This window comes from Cryphonectria parasitica (assembly GCF_011745365.1).
Source record: "Cryphonectria parasitica EP155 unplaced genomic scaffold M406scaffold_2, whole genome shotgun sequence".
NCBI classification, from domain to species: Eukaryota; Fungi; Ascomycota; class Sordariomycetes; order Diaporthales; family Cryphonectriaceae; genus Cryphonectria; species Cryphonectria parasitica.
This window is the reverse complement of record NW_024468910.1, coordinates 4,358,097-4,380,222: the sequence shown is the minus strand read 5'-3', so window position 1 is coordinate 4,380,222 and position 22,126 is coordinate 4,358,097. Positions and strand designations below refer to the sequence as shown.

The following is a 22,126-nucleotide window of genomic DNA, read 5'->3' as shown; positions in this document are numbered from 1 at the left end:
ACGAGCCCCATGTATCGTAGTTGCCATGTACTGGGTGCGTATCGTACCTGCTGCTATCGTACTACGACGGTACGTAGCAAGTACTACAGCACTACTATAGTGTTAAAGTAATGCCGCTAGAGGTGTGGAATTCTCCTTGTGGTCTAGCGGCAGGGCCAGGGAATAAGATATCTCTCGAGACTCTTGCTGTCAAACCAGATCCGACCGGCTTCTGGTTCTCGCTATCGGTATCCAATGAGGCTTAAGATGCTCTGGTGGGTGGCAGCTCTCATAATATCCACCAGTCTGATTTCTTGGTTGGGCAGAGACTTGATGATTTCGCTACCTCCAAAGCAGCATCACTGGTCGGCCTCCTACATAGGACGTTCAGCAATGCACACATACACAGTGGTATTAGGGCCTGTGTCGACAGGTAGTAACGATGGAGCCGTTTGTCCTAAGCCGGCACAGACCCTCTCTGACGCGAGAAGGATTGACAAGGAGCAAGGATAGACCTAGGTTCTTTTGATGGGCCCCCCTGGCGATCCGATCAAGAGAGGGAGTACCATAGCAAGTCCCTCTTTTCACAGATGGTATGCCGTCGGTTCCACAACCCCTCAGGGGCCCAGATGCGAGACTTACACCGAACAAATCCTAACCGACTTGTCGAGACCATCTTTTGCATCCCCCTTCAGGCATCACATGTCTGTCCTCTTGCCCGCAATTACAGCTCCTAAGAACAATCCATTCTGGGCCTGTGGCTTAATCGACTGAGGGTGTTCAGAGTAGCCAATGTCTGCCTCTGCTTGAAGGATCTGGAGCATGCAGGCTGGTGACAAGGCTCATGGGCTAGCTGCTTCGGTCAGGGACGGCCGAGGATGCCAGGTATCGGTGGTGCCAGGTGGCACCCGCGCCGTGTGCCAGCAGCAGCTAGACCAGCTGGCAGGTGGAAGTGCCTGCAGGTGAGGTTGCATATGTAATTTTATTTCCATGGCCAATGGCAAACTCTAGCGACAACTCGAGCCTTTTTCTTATTTTTTTTTTCTTTCTTGTTTTTTCTGCCAAGCCCACTGTGTGCCATGCGGGTCACCATTTACAAGCCGGATTGGGGTCACCGATGCGAAGAGCCTAAGCAGCAGCAGTAACAACAGCAGTATCGGTGTACCGTATCAAAGAAAGAAAGAAAAAAAGGGGAAATAATAGTACCGCCGAGATGGTGGAGTAGCGGACCTCTGAGTGTGGCTCTTCATAGCCTCGACCGGAAGGGTGTGCGTTAGAAGCGAGGAGCCCTCTTGGTGCCTGATCGGGTGGTGCTGTTGGTGGATGGATAATGACGAGCCTGAGGAATCAGCCTGCACGTACGGAGCAGTTGCATAGAGAGAGAATGTGTGTGTGAACCGCCCCGTTGCAAATACGTCAGCCACGCACGCCGCCTCGCCAGCCGACAGCCTCATTCACCGATTACCCACCTCCAAGATACATACTTTGTAGCATATGACAGCTCACACATCACGCCGTGGCCGGAGTGGCTGCGAAGCGGACCCAGCTTGGCTGTCGTCTATGCCTCAGACATCAGCCGCATTCGGTCTGACGGCAGGAAGACCACCGCTTTTTCAAAAAGGACCCATCAAAACAGCTTGATGCTGCTGTTGGGACAAGGTGCCTCCTCCTCTTGAGAAGAAGAGGAAGGGGAAGACCAGGTGCGCGCGCTTATGGACAATGGCGGTGACCAGCTAAGCGAGATGGACCGAGACCATGGTCTGGCCTTGAATATACCATAGTATTGTTCCATGTGCTTCCTTTTCTGTTGATGCCAGATGAGGTAAGAACAGCCTTCTGTTCGTACTCGGACGGGGTCACCTGGGCAGGGAGAAGCTCGGATCGGCCTCTGCCGTTCCCAGGGTACCAAAGAGTCCCGATGATAACCCCCTCTTCACGGGATGTGGATAAGAAGGTGGTCCACACGGCCGATTTCTCCGCACACAACTCCGTAGTAGCGTGTTTTACGAGGAGGAGTACTACTGCATGTTGGGCTCACGGCGTCTGGGGCTCTCTTTTAAGAGAGCTGACTGACTCAAGGGGGGTTGGGATCCTTTACGCGCAGCCGAGCCCAAGGTTGGAAAGGGAGGGGGATTTCCTGACTTGAATACCGAGAGAGCCGACCTGCATTCGTGGATGGCGGCTATTGGACGCGACCGTTGGGGGTATTTCCTCGTATCCAGAATTGTTCTCTTTCATGTGTGGTAGATGATGTGTCGATCCCCTGGGGAAAAAAGACGAGCTGCTACTGCAAGGTACGGTATGTACGGCATGACAGAGCTCGGTCTGGACAGTCCTCCTTACAGTACCAAAGGCCGGTCTTGCTGACCATCATCGTCTGAAGATAGGGCCTCCAAGTCCCGCATTCCCAAGATAGGTTCGTCGTGGTGGTGGTGGTGTTAACGATTGTGGTGATGATTCAGGAACCAAAAGTACCGGGGGCCACTGAGATGTGGGCCATGCCTTGATCTGGCTCCGGAGCTACTCTGGACAGAGTAGAGAGGGCCGAGGGTGGTCGCAGTATAAGGTGCCAAGATGAGCGGCGCGTGCATCTGCACAGATTGTGGCAGCCATCACATGAGGGACTAGATGTAACGCTGGTCTGGTCTGCAAAATGATGCTTGACAAGACAGAGAATGAGAGAGAGCGAGAGAGATGTGAAAAAGATAGTCTCGTCAATCTGTACAACCTTAGCAGCATGCGAGGAGGCAGCCCTTCGGTCAGTCAGTTGCCATCGCCACCGGTACAAAAATATGATCGTCATTGATATTCGTTGATGCGACGATAGGTCGCCATAACGATTTTTCCTTTCTCGCATGCTCTGGCAGTCTTGTACGTTCCATTGGCTACCTGACCTCACATCGATAGCTCACCGAACCTCCACGACGGCGTTGGTGTGCTTTGAGGCTGTGATGATGAATGGGCGTGGCGGAAGGGGTCACTTATCTCCAGAGTAGGGATTCTACTATAGGACGGTGGTGTTGTGGAAGAGCCTAAAAGGCCCACTGTGTTCCTGAGCACAGGCCACACACAGAGCCCAGCAGTAGCAGATGGCAGGGGCAAGGATTTGTAGAAAGAAGCGGATGAAGCAGGCACAGCAGGGACAGGGCGTTATGGAACTTGCCGCTATTACCAGACCCTGGACCTTGGCTCTACCTTTCATCCAACTCCGCATTACCATGCAGCCCACAAGTGCCACAATCCTTTGAATACACATTTTTCAACTTGAGACCTTGACCAGACGGCAGACACAATCCGCCGCACCATTCAGTACCGTCCCAACTTGTACCCTGCCGTGCTGTCAATCTCCGCGTGCCTGAACAAGATCAGATCGTGCATGGCATAGCCGTGGTGACACACAGAGCGGCACGCAGATGAGCTTGGGACCTGGTTTTTGGTTGATTATCTTTCTTTTCCTTTTCTTTGGCTGGGGTTGTTGCTCTAGTTTTCTGCCAACGCAACGGTTTTTAGATGAGATGACCGCGCCATATTTTTTTTTTCTTTTCTGCTTATCTTCGTCTCTGGGACATACGGTGTGTCTCGTCTTGACTTTGGGAGATGAGATGAGATCACAAGTTCCTCTTTTTTTCCTTTTTTCCGTCTTCTTTCTTTCTGGTGTGTGATTGACTCCGCCGCGTTGAAACGATCTTACGTTTGCAGGCCGCGTTTCGGCGAGCGGGGTTTGAATCGCAACATACGGCATTCATACAACCGAGGACGACCAGGGTCACGATAACGCTGTGAACAGCACAGCAGCACACCATTTCCCTCTCTAAAGGCATGTCGACCCGAGGGTCCATGGATAGGAATCAAGTTTATCCCACGCTGGGCTGGCCCTTCATCAATCTGGAACCCATCGCAGACCTTTCTTGCTCCGGCTGATGGAATACTTATCAGACTAGGAGGAGGGGGCGAGTGTTAGTGACCTACCTGTCAAGCTCCTTTACCATATGTCCTGTTACTATAGCATTTCTCTCATGATAGCTAGCAGCCCTAGAACATCAAAACTCTCACAAGCTCGGGAAAAGAGCGGACTCCTACGCAGCCCCGGCGTCTTGACCCGCTTGCGGTACGCACCCGCTGTCTGTGCGACCGGTCCACTGTTCACGATCCCCAGGGTAAAGCCCATATGCCCAGGCTGGGCATGCAAGATACACTTTCGCCCAGTTGTTTCCGTTAAGTACCACGGTACACTCTCGACGGACTTCCTGGCCCAAGGCACTAGGAAGAGCAAGTAAAATCGCCTGGCTTCTGCAGCCCCTTCCATCGCGCGATGGGGGCGTGAGCTTTGTTTAACCACTACAGTATAATTCCCCAGTCATGCTGACGCAACAACTATTCTATGGGGAAGATGCTACACAGTACATAGTATAGCCAGAATCCTTCGCCCTGGAGGGGAGACGCCTTCAGTTGACCAGTCGATTCCGAGCACCTCTCACGAGCATTTGAAAATAAAAATACTAATGGGCCGGCCACCCAGACTCACTTCGCACAACCACGTTAAGATGAGCCTGCATACACAAACTCTCAACTATCACACAGTACAATATTATACTGCACTGGAGTGCGCTGTACGAGACGGCATGTGGCGGCCCCACATCCTGCATAAGCACCAATGCAGGGCCGAAACAGGCGCTGAAGGGCAGGTGCCAGGGACGCTGCAGGCAGTATCGCTGCTGAAGACCTCGCTCTAAAGCTTGTGACTGTGGTGTATCTGTAGTTTACTTACTCATGACCATCACTCTTTCCAGGGCCCGGGGTTTCGCAATTCCTTCAGTTTACCAATAGGCACTGCTGCTTCACGAAAGAAACTCTCACATGTTCACCGCTCTTTCCTTGGTTTCCCCCTGCACCAACATTAATTTCCATCAAACGTTCTAGACATTTGATCTATTGTTTCTTTTCTTGTCCTTTTGAAAGAACAGACATATGACATGGCAGAACAGGGAACAATTGACACGGCATCCGGTGCTTGGAGATCTTCTCAGGCGGATGACACGATCTGATTCGACCAGCCCGAGGCAGCCGGCGGACCACTCCATGCCACCGCCTCTCTGCAACCAATGATGATCATGATGTGGTGCGCTGGTGGTGGCACACTTAAAACCTGATGATGGTAGCCTCGCAGGCTTCGAATCAGAGGAACGCCACACTTCATGCCATCACGTGCTGGGCGGGGCATGAGGGTAATCCTGCCCTCAGCTTCCGCCAAGGCACCACCTGCAGAAGTTAGCGCCTGACTTGCTTCCCAAGACTATGCAAGGTACGGATTTGGGAGGAGATCCAACTCTCCTTCTCTCAGCTCGCCATGGTCACCCATTGGGAGCCTGCCTCCCCCGCTCCCTCCTTCCCGGGCCTTCACACACACAGACACCCACAGACACACACACACACCCCCACACCCACACGTGTTTTGCGGGGGGTGGGGGCCCTGATGTGTCCTCCAGCTTGGTTCCGAATTTCAGGCGTTTCTAGAGCAGGTACCAAAGAAGCAATACCACGTCGTGGCCAAATCTGTCAATGCCGATTTTCATCGCCTTGCCTAATGAACGGCCTGGGGGCAAACTCATACAAGGTTAAAGTCAACGAGGCGGCATTCTAGCACACTGGGAGAAGCTTCGTTGGGGTGAGAGGGGAGAAGAGAGAAAGCCCAACCCGTTGGTTTGGTTCGCAGGAGTCGTCCTTGCTCTAGCTCATCATGCTGCTGCGAGCAGGAGGCGACGACACCATCACCACCATGTTGGAAAAGGTGGTACACCATTTCCTTCTCCCTCACTCAGCACTACAGAGGGCCCTTGCAGAGACCACAGATGTCACGAGTTTGCACTCCTGACCCAGGTACAACGGACAGGCAGAGCCCGAAGTCAGTACGCCTCCCCAGAGCTTTCTCGAGCGAGAAACGCAAGGACATTGGCCCTTTGTTGTCATGTCATCGTGACCCTCATAGCCCGGAATCGCAGGTCCCAGAGGATCGCTCCTACCCCATATTGTCGGGTCGAGACGGCTTTTTCGCCATTCTCATCTGTGCAGTGCCAGAACAGGAAGGAGGTTTTGCCTTCTACACGCCACAGGCGCTTGCCCCTTCCCGCACCCCCCCCCCCCTCTCTTTCCCCGTACCAGACCTCAATCGAATTTGCTGCAGAATAAAGCAGTTGGCGTGGGCAGCATTTACCAACGGACACATCTCTTTCCGAGCCTCGTTGCATCCTTCCGGGGAGCAGGCAGAAAGAAGGCTGGCTGAATCCCTTGGAAATGACTCGACCAGTCGGCGCGGAAGTTTCGCGGCCAATCATCACGCCGGTGCTCTTTCCCATCCGGCCCCTCGGAAAACTTTGTGTCATGTGGTGGGCGACGACCTGGTTTCTTCGGTGCCCGAACCCGGACGAAACAAGGCTGCGACGCCCGCCAACACGCCATCAGGTTGGTTCTTTAGATCATCGTGTGTCTTTCGCATTGTGGCACGGAGGATCGGTGTGTGTGTTCACCGAAGGGTGTTCTCCTTTCCTGTTGAAGGTAAAGAGCTGAATATTTTCGTGTCTCTACTGGACCTCTGGTCGGGCAGCGTCGGCCAAGGGTGAGGTGAAGTTCTTTTCGATCTCGACAGGTAGGTTGGAAGGGGGGAGAGGAAGAAGACGGGGAGGGGGGCTCATTTGGCCAAATAACCTATCACGATGCCTCTTTGGTTCATGATCGAGTTGGCAGCCAGCCTCGGCTGCAAGTTTTTCCTCTGTCGCTCCAGTATGTTCCCCGGTGGGAACAGCCGTCAAGTGCGGTGAAACGGTAACTCCTACCCTCTTTTTCTATCTCGCTCTCTCTCTTGAGGTGGTGGTATCCGATGCTACTGTAATCTACGTTTGTCATCTCCTGGAGGTGGGTGACGATCCCAGCGGGCTCAGTTGTTTCTTGCATCTCATCGTATTTTCTTGGAGGCGCGACAGGCAAATGCTGCTCGTCGTCACCACCATCCCAGAGGCAAGATGTACCTTCCTCAATACCTTTTCCAACCACTTGAAAAGTCTTGGAACTTGGAGATGAAATGCGAAACTATAGGACTCACCACTTGCAAACTGCTCCCGTCGCAAAGGTACCCCCAACAGTCTCCCAAAACAAGGTCTTGATAAGTCTATTCCTAGTCTGCTTTCTCTCTCCTCCCTACCAGGTCCCTACGTCTTCATCGTTAAAATTTCAACGGCTCAACCACCGCCGAGCAGCGCCGCCCAGATGATGTTCTCCACCAGGCCGCACGTATGCTACGTCAGTCCACCCTCAAGCTCCGCACTGTCAGGCGCGGCAGCAGATGAGGATGGCGGGGATGAGTTTTGAGCCCGTCTTTTTCTGAGACACTAGGATTGACCCTGAGAAGAAGAAGAAGACATGTGGAGACACTATCGTCTTGACCACAGAACTAGGTTCACGATAATCTTGGACAATCAGAGCATGTTCTTCACTGGTTCTCAAACTTGAGAAAGTGGTGGTGTAGGAGGAAAAAGGGGGCAGGACCGGAGGCGGAGAGTGGACTGAGAAAACCCAGCCATCTAGCCAAGCAGTTACATCCTTTGCGAGTAGTGGCGTTATGCGGCGAGCTGAGTATATGCCACGGCTGAATGGAAGGCAGAAAGGAGGGGGGTGAGGAGGAGGGGGGGGGGTTGTAAGCGGATGCCGTCTCAAGATACTCAGTCATCATGGATCTGATCAGAGCTGTCTGGCTGTAAGGAGGGAAGGCCAAGTCACCTCCGTCTACGCTCACTCATGCCACCCACTATGGCAACTTGATTGGGCTGAAAGACTTTCAGCTACACTCTACCAAAGTTGTCCGTTCCTGGACGTCTTCTGCAGGCGACGTGCATCAAGTTACGCCACTCATGCGAACATAACAGCCTCCAAATTTGCGGCTGTTTAGCTCGTGGGAGATAAATTCTATTAACTATTGTGACAGCAGCCGTTGGTCAACTTCGCTTGTGGATGCCATCATGAGATCCGAAGTATCATCGTTATAATCACCGTGTCTTATCTTGATTCCGTGTTACTTTAAGATGAATCCCCGAGACACGTATCAATCGCGCCCAAGACTGTCCGCAATCTATAGACCGGGACCAAGATCACCAACACCTAGAGAGGCCGAAGCAGATGTCCCCAAACGCATCAGCGTTTTTGAAAAGAAATAATAGCAGAAGAAAAGACACAAGGGCGAATGGAGAGCTCAAAAGCATCGAGATGATAAGTCGTGCTCAGACCAGCCAAATGTCCAGCTCAAAATGAGGCTTACGATCCCGACATAAGGATACTATCTGAACGGCAGGCCAGGACACCAGTGCTGCAAAGGGGTCCAAAGACGAAGTCCCATATAACCAAAAAAAATTACGGCAAGTATGTGCCCTTACGAACTCAGCAGGTCTCGTACGCTCATCCCTCTCGCCGGATTACTAGAGTTTGTCTCGCCGCTCCGGCCGGATACTGTTCCCCTGCGGTCAGTATTTAGCATCAACAGCGCGGCAGTGGCCTCCTGGTCCAGATCACGCTCCTCCCGCAGCGGTCCCAGCGCGGGGCTCGTGAGCGCCGAGCCCGCGGCGGACTGGTTGCTGGGCGCGTAGCTCGGCATTCCCCAACCGGGCCCGACAGCGGGTGATGTCGTTGCGCTATGAAAGCTGTAGTGCCTATGGTGTTCGTACGACGGCACACCAGTCGAGGAGAAGGCATAAGACTCGTGTCGGCGGCAGTGAGCAGCTGGCGACATGTCGTCCTGCTGGTCTGCTGGTACAGACGGCATGGCTGTATGGTTCGATACGGCAGAAGGCAAAGATGGCGGGCATGTGGTAGATGTAGGTGAGTGTGCGAGATCAGAGCCTGTCATCTCCACATCTGGCTGTTGTTCATCCTCCGTGTTGGCATTTTGCTGCTGTTGGTCTGCCTGGTCAGGGCTGTATGATTCCCGCTCCGAGCTGCTGGCCATCCCTGCCATCTCAAAGGGTGTCTGGGGGTCTCTCTGTGCCTTCAGCTTCTCGATACAATCCTGCAGATACCGGACATATTCGATCGATGCCTACGAAGGTCAGCCACAGGTTTCACGATGAATTGGTCTAGGGCTCCCCCAGACTCACCTGTAGTATAGCCAATTTATGCATCTCCCCCTCACAGGCCGGTATCATACCCTTCAGCACGGCGAACTCCTCGTTCATCTTAGACCTCCGCCTCCTCTCAATCAAGCTGTGCGCTGTCTTCCTTGCGATCTTCCGTCCAGCGGCGCTCGTCGCGGATGGTTGCTTCTTTTTCGACGTCACAGCCTCGCTCGCCTTTGGGGCAGAAGCGGCGTTGGCGGCGGCGGCGGCGGCGGCTTTCTTGCCTGGGCCCTTGCCGGCACCTGCCGCCGTTACAGGCTCGGGTGCGGGCTTTTTGTTTTTCTCCTCCAGCGCGCGGGGCTTCATCTGGATAATCTTGCGGGATCTCGCAGGAGGAGGCGGCAACGCGAATGAGGAGGCAGCAGCTGTGGCGGCGGACGGCCGTCTCCTTGCCTTGACGGTCTCACTGGGCTGTATGGGGTAAGACTTCTTAGGCGAAGTCAGGGACACGGGCGAGTCTGGGGTGCCCATTTTGCTGCCACGCATGTCATCATCCTCAGGACCAGCTAACCGGCTCGCCTCGCTCGTCATGGCCGCCGGTGGCAGCTCAAAGGTCATCTGCAGGGAGGACAGCTGTTTGGTCCCATCCTTGCCACGGATGTCTGTTGACGAGGCTGGCGTCGGGGGCAAAGCCGTTCGGGGCATGTCTTGCTGTTCCTGTTGGCCCCGTGTGGTGAGGATTTTCTTCCGAAAAGATAGAGCCGATATCACCAACAAGTTCTGACGTTGACCTTGATGCCGTCAGGTTCGTAGTAAGATGCTGATGTCGTGCTCGGTCGTCAATTCTGGGCGATGACCATGCAGAGGATCGAGATGGGATGCGTGGAGACCAGAGGCAAGGAGAGGAATGTATACGGCACGATGGGTCACCGGGGTCGCCTTTACGTTGCGTTGCGTTGTGAGGCTGTGTAAAGAGAGTCGCGAGGCCCAAGATCAGGATACAACAACGTCTGACGTAGAAGGCACGTCTCTTTCGCGAAGGGAGAGCGAGTGAGGCTTAGGAAGGAGAGGGAAGAGGAAGGGGGAGAGAAGCCTAGACTGAATGAACGAGGCGACGATTAGAAAGGACAGTAGCGAGAACGAGAAAGAATCACCCATGTGACTTCCTCTACTATCTTGAAGGAAAGAGGGGAAAGAAGGCAAAAAGAAGATGGCACGAGCAATACACAGCTCGACTTAGAAGAACGCGACCCTCCCCTCCAATGGGCTCCAGCTCCAAAGACTTTCGGCCTATCATCTTTTTTTCTTTTTTCTGTCCCAAATCTTTTCTGTCCGTTGCACTTGGTCCTGTCATTACCCTCGTGGTGAGAATTCTTGGGTGTGAGAGAGAAGGTGGTCGTTCCCGGCAAGTGCTCGTGTGAGCAGCAGCGAATAGGCGTCGAGCATGGCGCCTCGTGCTGTTGACGCTGCGTTGAGAATGGAGCCGCCCTGATCCATGACACGCGAGGCCAACCGTCTCCTACTACTGCGCATAGTGCTATACAGTACATCTTACGCAAGCTACGAAACGCTGCTACGCTCTAGTCCAGCATAAGATATGCCATGACAATACTATGGTAGTGCTGTTTCCACCTTGCCTACTCAGTTCTAGCTACTGCCGCTCGGTGCTACCATGGTACTTTGGATAGAAATTCGTTAAGTTGAGGGACGTGGGGAAAGTTTCGAGGGACGTGGGGGTTTCTCCTTCTTTTTCTCCTCTCAGCAACCCTCTCACTCATCTCTTCAATCAAGGGAGACTATTTGAGGCCTACGAAACTAGCTCACATGCTCTGGAATATACATGTGTGACAGAGAGAGAGAGAGAGAGAGAGACAGAGAGAGATTGGAGTTCTTCTTCCGTTCTACCTTCAGTGTGCACAAGCGACATGTATACACCATCAGCACTTTTCTGGTACTCTCCCTACAGGCTTCCTAGGTTAGCATGAAATTCGGGGTCTGACAGAAGGGTGCACATAAATTACTACAGAGTAGCAGTCAGCACCTGAGGCATGATTCGAATCAAGATGAACATTGGCTGGCTAGCGATTTCAGACAGGACCACTTTTCCAAGCTTCCTGGCCTGAGAGGTACCCACGTGCTCACCTGCAGCAACCCCGGGTCCTTCCACACTCGTGACACTGCTCACGTGCTGCGACCTTCATCCCAAAACGGGGCAGCATCATGCTCTTGTGCTGCTGAGCTGTAAGAGGAAACCCGGCACATCTAGACCACTTTTGCCTGTCACATGCCGATCGTAACCTTGAACTGCAAACCATCCTGTTCCATTTTTGGAAGATTCGATGAATGTGCCGATATGCAATTGTCGGAATGGCTTCCCCGTACTTGATCGTACGCTCAGACCTCATTGCTCGGATACTCGACCCTGGTGGTCGCCCCAAACTCTTCCTTCATGGTCCTCATGCTGACAAACCGGCCCATGATCGCCGCGCTTCCCGCCTTGTCATTGGTGCCGGAGGCCCTTGCGCCCCCGAACGGCTGCTGTCCCACCACCGCGCCGGTGCTCTTGCAGTTGATGTAGAAGTTGCCGGCCGCATTGCGCAACGCATCCTCTGCGACCCTCACAACTGCGCGGTCGGCTGCAAACACCGAGCCCGTCAGGCCATACTCGGACGTGGAGTCCACCAGCTCGCACGCCTTGACGAACCCGTCGGGCTGACTGTCGTCGTACACGTACGCCGTGAGGATCGGTCCAAAGAACTCACTTCTCAGATAAGAATGCGCTGGGTTCGTCGTCTGATAGATGGTGGGATGCACGTAGTAGCCCTTGGAGTCGTCGTACCGGCCACCGGTGACTAGCTCGAGCTCCTTGTCATCCTTGGCGGCGTCGATGGCCCCGCTGAGCTTCTTGAAGGAGGCCTCATGGATGACGGGACCCACAAAGTTCTGCGCCTCCCACGGCACACCAACCTTGAGCTTCTCCGTCTCCGCGACCAGCTTCTCCTTGAGCGCCGGCCAGACGCTCTTGGCTACATACAGGCGCGACGTAGCGCTGCACTTCTGGCCCTGGAACTCGAAGGCCCCGCGCACCGTCTGCTTGGCTGCGTTGTCGAGATCCGCGGTCGGGTGGATGATATGGAAGTTCTTGCCGCCTGTCTCGCCCACGATACGAGGGTAGCCGATGTACCGGCCCTGGGCGATGCCCTCCCCAATCTGGCCGTACAGCTTGCGGAACACAGCTGTGCTGCCGGTGTAGTGGAGGGCAGCGAACTGCTTGTGGCCCAGGACGACCTTGGTGATTTCCTCGGGCTCGCCAGGGACGAACTGGATCACGTCCTTGGGCAGTCCTGCCTCGAGGAAGATGTTGTAGAGCAGCCAGTTGGAGGCAATGGCGTAGTCAGATGGCTTCCAGACGACGACATTGCCCAGGAGGGCAGGGAGGCCAGGTAGATTGCCGGCGATGGCGGTGAAGTTGAAAGGCGTGATGGCGTAGACAAAGCCCTCGAGGGGCCGGTACTCGATCCTGCTCCACACGCCGGGGGCGTTGTGCGCAGGCTGTTGTGCGTAGAGCTCCTCGGCGTACTGGACGTTGAACCGTAGAAAATCACACAGCTCGGCGGCGGCGTCGATCTCAGCCTGCCACGCGTTCTTGCCCTGGCCCAGCATTGTAGCGGCCATAATGTCGTACCTGTACTTGGTAGCAACCAGATCTGCCGCCTTGAGAAAGACCGCTGCTCGGTCTGCGAAGGGAAGAGATGCCCATGCCTCCCTGGCGGCCAGTGCAGAGCTGATGGCCTGCTCGACATGCTCAGGACCGGCCTTGGAGTATGTCGCCACAACTTCTGAATGATTGGATGGATTGAGCTGTTTGCCGGTGGAAGACGTCTTGACCTGTGGATAGAGGGGCGCGTGTGAGCCATGCTGAGAGACAGAAATAAGAGGTGCCCGGTTAGCTTTCCGTACGGACCTCTTTACCACCAATTACTATCGGCACCTCTATCGTGCCTTTGCCCTTCATCTCCTGGACCGCAGACAGCAGCCCATCCCGTTGGGCAGAGCCCTTTGCATAATGGTGCTATGAACAGCAGTCAGAACCTCGCGCCCTATAATGACGAAGATTGAGCATGGTCTCGTTGGTGGCGACTCACGTTTGGTTCGTTCAAGACCTTTGGTGTCTTGAAGGTCGCTAGCACAGATGCCCTGCGTGTACTCGTGGCAAAGCCACATGGTGATGGCCTCCCTATGAGCCTGGATGACGGGAGGGGAGAGCTGGAACGGGCACCCGACCTCGCATTGAGGGACAGGAGACTGACCCTGCGAGAAGCCATGATGGTCGTCGAAGATCAAGGAGCAGTCCTTATCTGTGAAGGTGAGGGAAGGAGTAGAGAAGGAGGACTAGGGAGACGAAGATACCACTGCTTTGTGAGGCTGTTGAACCTCAAGAGACGGGAGCTGATTGTCAGATGTGACAGAGGATAGTAAACTTGTCTGAATTGACCCTCTCCCTTGTTCTTATTATCAGCTCTATGAAGGGCAGTAACTATCGAGAGCTACATACTCGACATTGCCTGCTCGGCTGCCAGCGGTTCAACATATCGCCCGGGCGGGCTGCGGAGAAGCTAGACCCCGCAGTTGTGGTGCAATTGGCCAATGGGGTGTTGTGCTTTCAATCCTGGCCCCCGATAGCGGCCCACTGCTCTGGGCCTCTAGCGAATTAGTACGGGATGCTGGACCGATACGGAGCTGCGCCTTTCTTTGCTGCTGCCCTGCACAGATTCAATTTGATAATGAGACGGGGAGGAAGATGTCACGACGGCTAAATACGGAGTGAGAGACTGACATCTGTTAGAATCCTGTAGTATGGAGTGTACGTAACTTAGTTGCATTTGGAAAACCCTAGGCCTCAGATGAGAAGCAATGTGATAGGCAGGCAGTCTATCTACAGAACCCCCAACGGAGGCTCTACAATGGGTACTCTCCGCCAAGAAAAAGAACCAAGGAGAAAAGAAAAGGAAGCAAAGGTGGAGATAGAAACCGACAAACACAGAGAGAGACAGAGAGAGTGTGTGTGTATATGCTTGGGTACATAATATAGTTGCCTTCATTCTGCTCTATACTGGCTGATGCAGGGGTGCTTCCTGATTGGCTATAGCTGACAGGTAACAACAAGGACATCAGTTGAGTAATGGACAATCTCTACAGCTATGTTGAAACTAATTAAGCAATACTCTATAGCGGTGGTTATTAAAGCAGCCTCTGATAAGATATGCTACAGTATTAGAGTAGCGACAATTGCAATCCAGGTTTGCAGTAACTCATCTCTATGATCCTCTCGACAGTAGAGATTTTTTTTTCCCCTCCCCCCGTTCAAGCACCGCTTCAGGAAACCTCCCTTTTCTCTTTTGTCACCTATATCTCAGACCCTTTGGGTGCTACTGCGCCCACAATTTCGAGCAATCCTGAAGTCAGGACCCAATATTGAACTTGGTCCAAATAGCAGCACCAATTCGATACTATGAACGGGAATTTTCAAATCTAGATTGGTCTTGCGGTTGACTTGACTGAGCTCAACATGGCTCAGCAGCTCTCTTCTATCAATATCAGGAGCAGCAAGGTAAACTCTCACAGTCTAAGTCAAAAAGCTGAGCAAGGTGCTGATAATTCTAAGGGCGTTCCCCTTTCCCATATGCACATGAGTAGAATCGACCAGGAACTTCCACTACCACCAACTTCCAAGAGCAGCAAGGTGAGCAGCTTATAAAAAGTTTCTGAAAAGTCGAGCAAAGTACCGATGATTCCAAGTTAGTCTCAAGCTGATAATATGAAAGAAGGAGACAGGAAAAATGTTTGGAAAACACGATAAGAAACTGCAAAGAAAAGTTTAAGAATGTAATAAAAAATTCTAGAAAAATGTTTAAGAATGCGATAAGAAATTGTACAAAAGTAAAAATAAAAAGTTTAGAAATGTAAATTGCTTCTTCCTGCTCATAGCCAAATTTATAATTAAAAGATGCTGGAGTTGAAAGGTTTTGTTGAAGACTGTGGGAAGGAACTCCTGTCTAGCTCAATTTATGTAGTAAATACGGGTAGCTGTTAGGGTAGCAGTCGACAGGGTTATCGATGGTCTCAAGGCGTGGGACAAACAATACTCATCCAACAACATCGTACGCAACCTTCGTCTGGAACTCGCGATGAACAACGAGCACACCAAGCACACCATTTTGGCCATTACGGCCCTCGTTGGCGGTGCTGCGATTCCCGGCAAGCTTTGGGACTATGCTGGCGACACCAAGGCCGAGACCAAGAAATGGGTTACTCTCTTGACGGAACTGCAGGGCTTCCTGAACTGGACGAAGGTCGAACGACTCCGCCCAGCCAGCATCAAAACCATCGCACGCAAATACATTCCGACCCCCCGCAAGACCACAGCCAAGGTTGCCGCCAATCCCAAGACCCCCGCTGCGACGCCCGTTGACCCCGATCACAACAGCAACCCCGACCACGATGATAACCCCTTTGAATTCACGAACCTCGATGTGGGCGAGTCCGACCATGATGATGACAACGATTCCTTCGTCTGAATCGAAGACGACCGTCGTCGGAGGGTGGAGGGGTGGAAATTTTGGGACAGTGACAGGGACGAGTGAACTGACGACACTCGTCAAGGTTGGAAGAATGGAGCATCATCACATTTTAAAGACTGCCAGTGTGGGAAGGAACGACTGCTCGGATAGCAGCTACCCTAACAGCTACCCGTATTTACTACATAAATTGAGCTAGACAGGAGTTCTTCTCTTCTCCTCTTCAATCAACAATAACAACAACAATCAACACCCATCACAGCGAACATCGTACGTACGTACTTGCTAACCAACATTGTTTTTTTTTTTTTTTTTTTTTTTTTTTTTGATTGAAGAGGAGAAGAGAAGAACTCCTGTCTAGCTCAATTTATGTAGTAAATACGGGTAGCTGTTAGGGTAGCTGCTATCCGAGCAGTCGTTCCTTCCCACAAAGACAGAGCTTTTGAGAATTTACTCGGAAGAGTTCGGATCAAAGACTGTTGGTGAAAAAGAACAAGATCAGCTGTTCATAAAAAGGTTTAGGCTTTGATATCATACCAAAGCGCAATATGTTTATATAAGTTTAATTCATTAAGCAATAATGTTTTGGAACATGAAAAACCTTTCAATAGAAACCGAAAGCCAGAAGGAAAATTTATCAAGCATAAAGCAATGCCCAACCCCCCTGCCCAAAATGCACCGTTCCGGCAGACCCACGACCGGCTGAACTCCTAAGCAGTGCCAGGCGCCATGGTCAGCGTCGGCACTGTTAGGCCGTAGTTCTCTGTCCTGCCTTGGGGATCGTGCTGGTCGATCTCGACACGGAAGCAGATATCCAGACTCCCGTCATTACCCTGCCCATGCTCTGTCGGGTGCGCGGCCTTGTGCGTCGTGCCGCAGCCAGTCTCTCCGGCCTGGATAGGCAGGTGGCCGTTCACGTTGTGCTTGGACCGCCTGGTCTTGACCGACGACCGGGTATTGACCGATGACAAGTCGTGCCCGTTCGTGCTGGCGGCGCTCTGTCCGTTCGTCGTAGCGGTCACTGGACGTAAAAACTGGCTGGATGGCTGTGGGCGTGGCTCCTGTGCCCGTGGCTCCTGTGCCCGTGGTGCATTATTTGGCGAGTTCTCGGTCAGCATGGCAAAGTTTCGGCTGGGCATAGTGACTTGGTTGTGCGCCGCCGTCTTGACCGAGTCGCCTGGGTCTTTGTTGAAAAGTTTGAGGAGTGTCTCATCGGTCTCGTGGTTCAAGTGGTGGATCTTGTTGCGGCGGGCCAGGAGATTGGCGATAGCCTGAGGGGGCGGCTTGTTCACAATAGCTGAGGAGACCACATTGACCATGTATCGGTGGTCGTTCTCGCATGGGATATTGAGCGAGGGGTTGGAGTAGAAGCGACCCAGCGCAGCAAGATGAACGTCCCCGCCCAGAATAGTAAGACGGACAGAGACTGTATTAGCGGCTTAGCACGCTAGAGAACATTGAATTGCAAGAACTAAAAAGGGATCCGACGAGTCTGTGTACTTACATTGCTTGCATATTTTCTGGAAAGTCTCAATCATCCAATTTCGTTCTTTCTTGTGATTTTTCGCCGTATAGTGATCGTCGAGATCATCAGCCAAATCCACTGAGCCATCAAAGTGGTTGAAGAGGCCACCGCCTGAGAATGTCGTCAGTCAGAGTCAGTTCGAGCAGCATGACGACCAATATTGCGGCGTGATAGCAAGGTAGTAAGCGCAAGCGACATCGTGTACAGATAATCTAGAGGCAAAGACTGGGTCCAGGACTCAAAATACAAGAAGCCGGATCAGTTGAAGAGGATAGCACGTACCTAGGCCAAACCTCCGGTTGGCGAATTTAATCGGGCCTATAATGGGGCTCGAGAAAATGTTTTCAAGCCAAGTGAGACGCTATAAAGACCAGAGTCAGCTGGAGGAGTCGAAATGCACACAGTATATATACTAGAGGGATTCGGCACCCACCGGATATGCGATCGGTATGCCCAGAAGCAAGATCAGATGCTTGAACGGCGTACCAGCAGCCTGTGCTTCGCGGAGTTCTTGTGTAAGCCGCCCAAAGATCAGGTCGTAGGTCTCCTGATAGTTGACCCGGTGCCGAGTGCGCTCAGTGCGCGCGTCGATTCCCACAAGCGCGATACGGGCGCCCAACCTGGCAAAGACATTGTGCGAGCGCGCTGCCATATAGGGCCCAGGCTTTGCGCCCACGATATAATGCGATTCCACCATAGGCGCCGCAACATAAGTGTCTACCAGCTGGAGTGGGTCAAGACCAGAATCCTGGCCGTCCCCGGACTGTGTCATCGTCTGGGGAGCGTCTGAGGTGTAGGTGGAAGAAGACGGCGGCAAATGGTGTTGAAACAGCATGTAGTACTTGAAGGCGCACCCACCAATCCCGCGGAAGACGTCGCATTTCATGAAATCGTCGACATAAGAGCCGTAGCCATCGATTATGTCATGGTCGTCAAAGATATTGACCTGGGGAATCTGGCCATTTGCTGAGGCGAATGGCTCCGTCGAATACCACCGGATATAATTTTTCAGGTAAAAGTCGTCGCACTCTGCTCTCAACTTCTCTGGAAACGGGTAATCTCGGCGCTTCTTGGGATTGGCAATGGCTGTCCACTCTCGTAACGGGCCATTGACACGTATACCATCGCAGTACACCTGATCGCCACCTCCTATCATAACATGGAAGGGCACCTCGGCGTGTCGGCGCAGGACGTCGTTCCACAGTGCGGGACCGCTCCAGGCGGCCTCGTCTGTGCCCACCGAGAATCCGTTGCACGAGTGGAACATGACTGTAATACACGACAAGTCAGCATCACAACGAAGGAAAGCAAGTCGCTTCGATCCATTGCAGAGGGCCATGGCACATACTCCTCATAGACTCTGTAACAGCCGGGACATTAAAGAAGTTCTCCTGCGGTTTCTTCTTGCTGATGAAGCGCATCTCCGGTAGGGTGTATGCCCATTTGCTTTCAGCAGCTCCCATCTCGCAGCGCAAGTCGAACCTCCAGAACGTGTTGCGAGGGTCTGAGTAGAGACACAAGCCCTCTATGTCGGTAGCGCCCGCGAAGCCGTTTGTGTGCCCATCCGTCCCGTTGCTGACCTCCTCCGTCTGAGCTTGCTGATGCGCCGCGTCGATCTTCCGCAGGGCCAGCGTGGGGACGACGTCTTGAGTCTTGCCGCCGCCCGTGGTGACGATCAGGACGCTGCCCACCCAGTAGGTCCCCTCCATGCGCCTATAGTTCAACAGCGGCCCGCAGGCGATTGTCCTGCCATCCTTGGGGTGGTTGTGCGCGGCATCCGCCTCAGCGTGCGCATCAAGGGCGGCGGCCTCTGGGGCTTGTCCTTCGACCATGATGGGCATATGCTTGCTTGGAACAGCAGAGACGGGACGGCTCCGTGAGGTATTGTCGGGGGCGAGCCGTGAGGAGTTTAAGAAGTCGGCCAGGTCATGGGTGCCGGTCTTGGCCTCGGCGGCCCGGGGCTGCAGTGATGCATGCTTGCGGTATGCAGAGGACTCCTCGTGTCGCCACCTCGTGCTAGACTCGTATGGGTTGTGGGGGTCGACGGCGAGATCCTCGTCGTCCTCAAAAAGCTCGGCGTCAGGGTCATGCGCTCGGGCATGACCGTGATGGGATGTCATTACGTGCGGGCGGACGCTGGTGGAGCACGTCAGTGGTCGGAGTTAGAGGGAACGCGATTGGTAGAGGGGGCCCTGGCGAGGGTGCGCGCGAGTGGAGACCTCAAGTCAAGTCACTTACACGAAAGGTCAATTCAAGAGGGCGAAGAAATGAGGTTCTTCAGCCACGAGATTCGAAAAGAAGCAAATGATGGATGGAGGCGTCACAAGAGATTGTCTGAAGGTGGTCCTCAGGCCTCGAGCTCAGGTCGCGGCCAGAGGAGATAAAGAGAAGAAGAAGGATGAGGAACGCCTACGTCAGGCCCTAGCGTAACGACTGCTGCTGATACTGCCAAATTTCGGTTGAAGATCCCGGCTCCTGAAGCTTTGATGTACGGACTCTCTTCAAGAAAGCCAGCTCCTAGCAGAGAGAAATGAGGCCAACCACTGCAACAGACGGATCTTTGGGTCGACAGCTTGAAAGAAAGAGGAGGGAGGACAAGCGGGCGAGAATTATGGGTCGAAGCTAGCCACAGGTCGTACGCACGCGGATGACAACAGGAATGGGCAAGGAGTGAGAAGTAATGTGGGTTACAGCAATGCAGCATCTTGTGGTCAGGAGAAATAATTACTGTCTTGGCGCGGACCGTGATTATGATTACGACGGACGCGACTGGGTCTCTCTGGGGCCAGTGGGAGATGAGGACAAAATGCTAGTACAGGGTTTCGGCCGTTTGCAAAGGTGTTTATCGAAAGCGAGACCTTGCCAACTTACTTTTTTTGTTTTTTTGTTTTTGTTTTCGTTTCCCGCCCTATAGCCATACCTTTACTCAATGCAGCTGGTTTACTCCGAAGCTTTTGCTTTTGAATGCGAAACCACTATACCCAATAAAATTAAATTGCTAACAATCATTACTATTAAAATACTAAAACAAACAAAATGATCTTCTTCCAATTAAGTCAGCTTTAGCAGAATCTTTTGATTCCATTGTAAACTCTAATAATTTCTTTTGCTTGTTTTTCCTGCATTTTCCTAAACAGTTTTCTTGCACATACTTTTCCAATACCAGGACATTTGATTAGTATTTCCAAAAAAAAAAAAATCTATCTAGAAATCTTTACTACAAGTTCTACAGTGCTTACAAGGAAAGTTTTCCAGAGCCAGCCTGCATCTGGAAACTTTTCCATCAACAACATCATGAACAATAATTATTTCATTCTTTCGCTACATGAATAGTCCCAATGGCAGTTTCGAATCGTACCGGATCCCCATCCTGTCACCAACAGTGAGAGAAGACTGCCCCGACTCTGATGATGCTGGACCTGGCGCGTGCACACACTCGTGGTCGGATCCCGATTAAGTTTTAGAAATGGTACAAGGCTGATGCCGATTTGGAGAAATGAGAGAAATTCAACTTGGGACGCCATCAGCTCCAGCTAAGATTCAAGGGTGCCCAAGGCGAGAATCCAAAGTCTATAGAGGCTACGAGCAAGCAAGCCCAAGGAGGATCAAGCAGATACTCAGGAACTCAGTTGGCAGTACAGGAAATGTAGGCTGTAGGTTTACACAAGAAAGTTTAGGAAAGAAGAGAGACCGAGATGGGAACGGCGACGACGACTATACTAGACAAACAAGAATCGGCATGGAAAAAATCAACAAGGTACTCGAGCATCAACCAGTATCGTTAATCGATTACTAAGGAGAAACGTATGAGCTGAGCACGTGGAAGTGGCTGAATGAGTGTTGAGATTGAATCTATCTAATACAAAAGGAAGATCTTCTAAGTAACTAAACCAGGCTCTGAGATGGTTTATGAGGAGACCAAAACAGAGGGTTAGGGTTAAATATGCCCCATTTTTCACACACCCCCCATCTGACTGGTCAGATGTGCCAGAAAAGTGGGTCTTTTGTGGGGTCCCCGCAGACGCGTTTAAGCTTATGTGGGCGCGTTTTACAGTCGCCTTGCCTCCTTCCAGTCCTCTTTCTTTTTCAACCAGCTCTTTTTCCATCTGTTTTCAAGGTTTTTGAAAGCCTCCGCGCGTCAATATGCCTCTTCTAGTCACTCCAGATTTCTCATCAGGCGAGTCTAACGTTTCTGTCCCTCTCAGCGAGCTCAGTATGGCTGTTTCCGATGACAGCGACTCTGCTGAGGGCGAGATCCATGTGGCCTCTTCTGGTCCTTCTCCCGATGTGGAGACTGATGAGGATCCCTTGGGTGCAAACCCCAGCTCCCCTGCTAGTATGTCTGAGTCGCATGGTAGTCCCTCGATGGCTACAGAGAAGAGCGCGAGCCCTGTTCAGCCTGTCTTGATTCCAACCGCTAGTCGGCACCCTCTTCCTGATGTGAGTATAGAAAGAGCTGCCTGGGGATTGGTATGGGCTGAACTGATTGTTCTTGTTTCCAGGGACGGCGGTCTGGCCTGCCTGCTTCAAGTCCTCAAGCTCCAGTCGAGTCGTCTGCTGCTCGTGCTGATACCCTGATTTTGTATCCTTCGGTCGATGGTGCCTCCGATTCAGTTGGTGTTGGTCTTTCCAAGCGCTCTGGTGCTGGTTCTACAGGGATTTCTAGCCCGTTTATCGATGACGACGACGATGATGATGAAGACGGCTCTGTGCTTCTTCAGAAGGCGCCCAAGACTGTAGGTTCGCACTGCTTTTTCTTCCAATGTTTACCTAGCTGACCCTTTTTCAGGCTTCCAGTAGCCTTTCAAGTTCTGGGCCAGTCGCAACAAGGCCTGTTACCGAGCAGGGTATGGCTCGTTTGAGGTCCCAGGATGCGTTGATGCAGGAGCTTCAGCAGGAGCGCCTCGATGTGGCTGCTGGAGACGCCGCCAAGTTGAGGACTCCTCAGT

The 22,126-nt window shown here is 52.6% G+C and overlaps 4 protein-coding genes across 4 annotated transcripts; 1 reads left to right on the top strand and 3 right to left on the bottom strand.

The window, feature by feature from the left end:
- Positions 1–8,395: 8,395 nt before the first annotated feature.
- Positions 8,396–9,779, bottom strand: M406DRAFT_249292 (uncharacterized protein; the record flags this gene model as incomplete). The annotated part of the gene is made up of 3 exons (XM_040916601.1): positions 8,396–9,058; positions 9,117–9,609; positions 9,646–9,779. The coding sequence occupies 3 exons, from the start codon at positions 9,777–9,779 to the stop codon at positions 8,396–8,398; spliced, it is 1,290 nt and encodes a 429-aa protein (XP_040780091.1).
- Positions 9,780–11,124: 1,345 nt separating this feature from the next.
- On the bottom strand, positions 11,125–13,399 carry M406DRAFT_98901 (uncharacterized protein; the record flags this gene model as incomplete). The annotated part of the gene is made up of 4 exons (XM_040926433.1): positions 11,125–12,962; positions 13,039–13,146; positions 13,220–13,280; positions 13,329–13,399. The coding sequence occupies 4 exons, from the start codon at positions 13,397–13,399 to the stop codon at positions 11,469–11,471; spliced, it is 1,734 nt and encodes a 577-aa protein (XP_040780090.1). The 3' UTR covers positions 11,125–11,468.
- Positions 13,400–14,643: 1,244 nt separating this feature from the next.
- M406DRAFT_327533 (uncharacterized protein) lies at positions 14,644–15,652 on the top strand (the record flags this gene model as incomplete). Its single annotated transcript, XM_040920218.1, has 3 exons — positions 14,644–14,685; positions 14,772–14,817; positions 15,162–15,652. 3 exons carry the CDS (start codon positions 14,644–14,646, stop codon positions 15,650–15,652), a joined length of 579 nt encoding a protein of 192 aa, XP_040780089.1.
- A 507-nt stretch (positions 15,653–16,159) lies between these two features.
- Positions 16,160–19,297, bottom strand: M406DRAFT_287220 (uncharacterized protein; the record flags this gene model as incomplete). The annotated part of the gene is made up of 6 exons (XM_040918721.1): positions 16,160–16,575; positions 16,675–17,078; positions 17,157–17,288; positions 17,460–17,538; positions 17,611–18,446; positions 18,526–19,297. The coding sequence occupies 6 exons, from the start codon at positions 19,295–19,297 to the stop codon at positions 16,363–16,365; spliced, it is 2,436 nt and encodes an 811-aa protein (XP_040780088.1). The 3' UTR covers positions 16,160–16,362.
- Between the last annotated feature and the right edge of the window lie 2,829 nt (positions 19,298–22,126).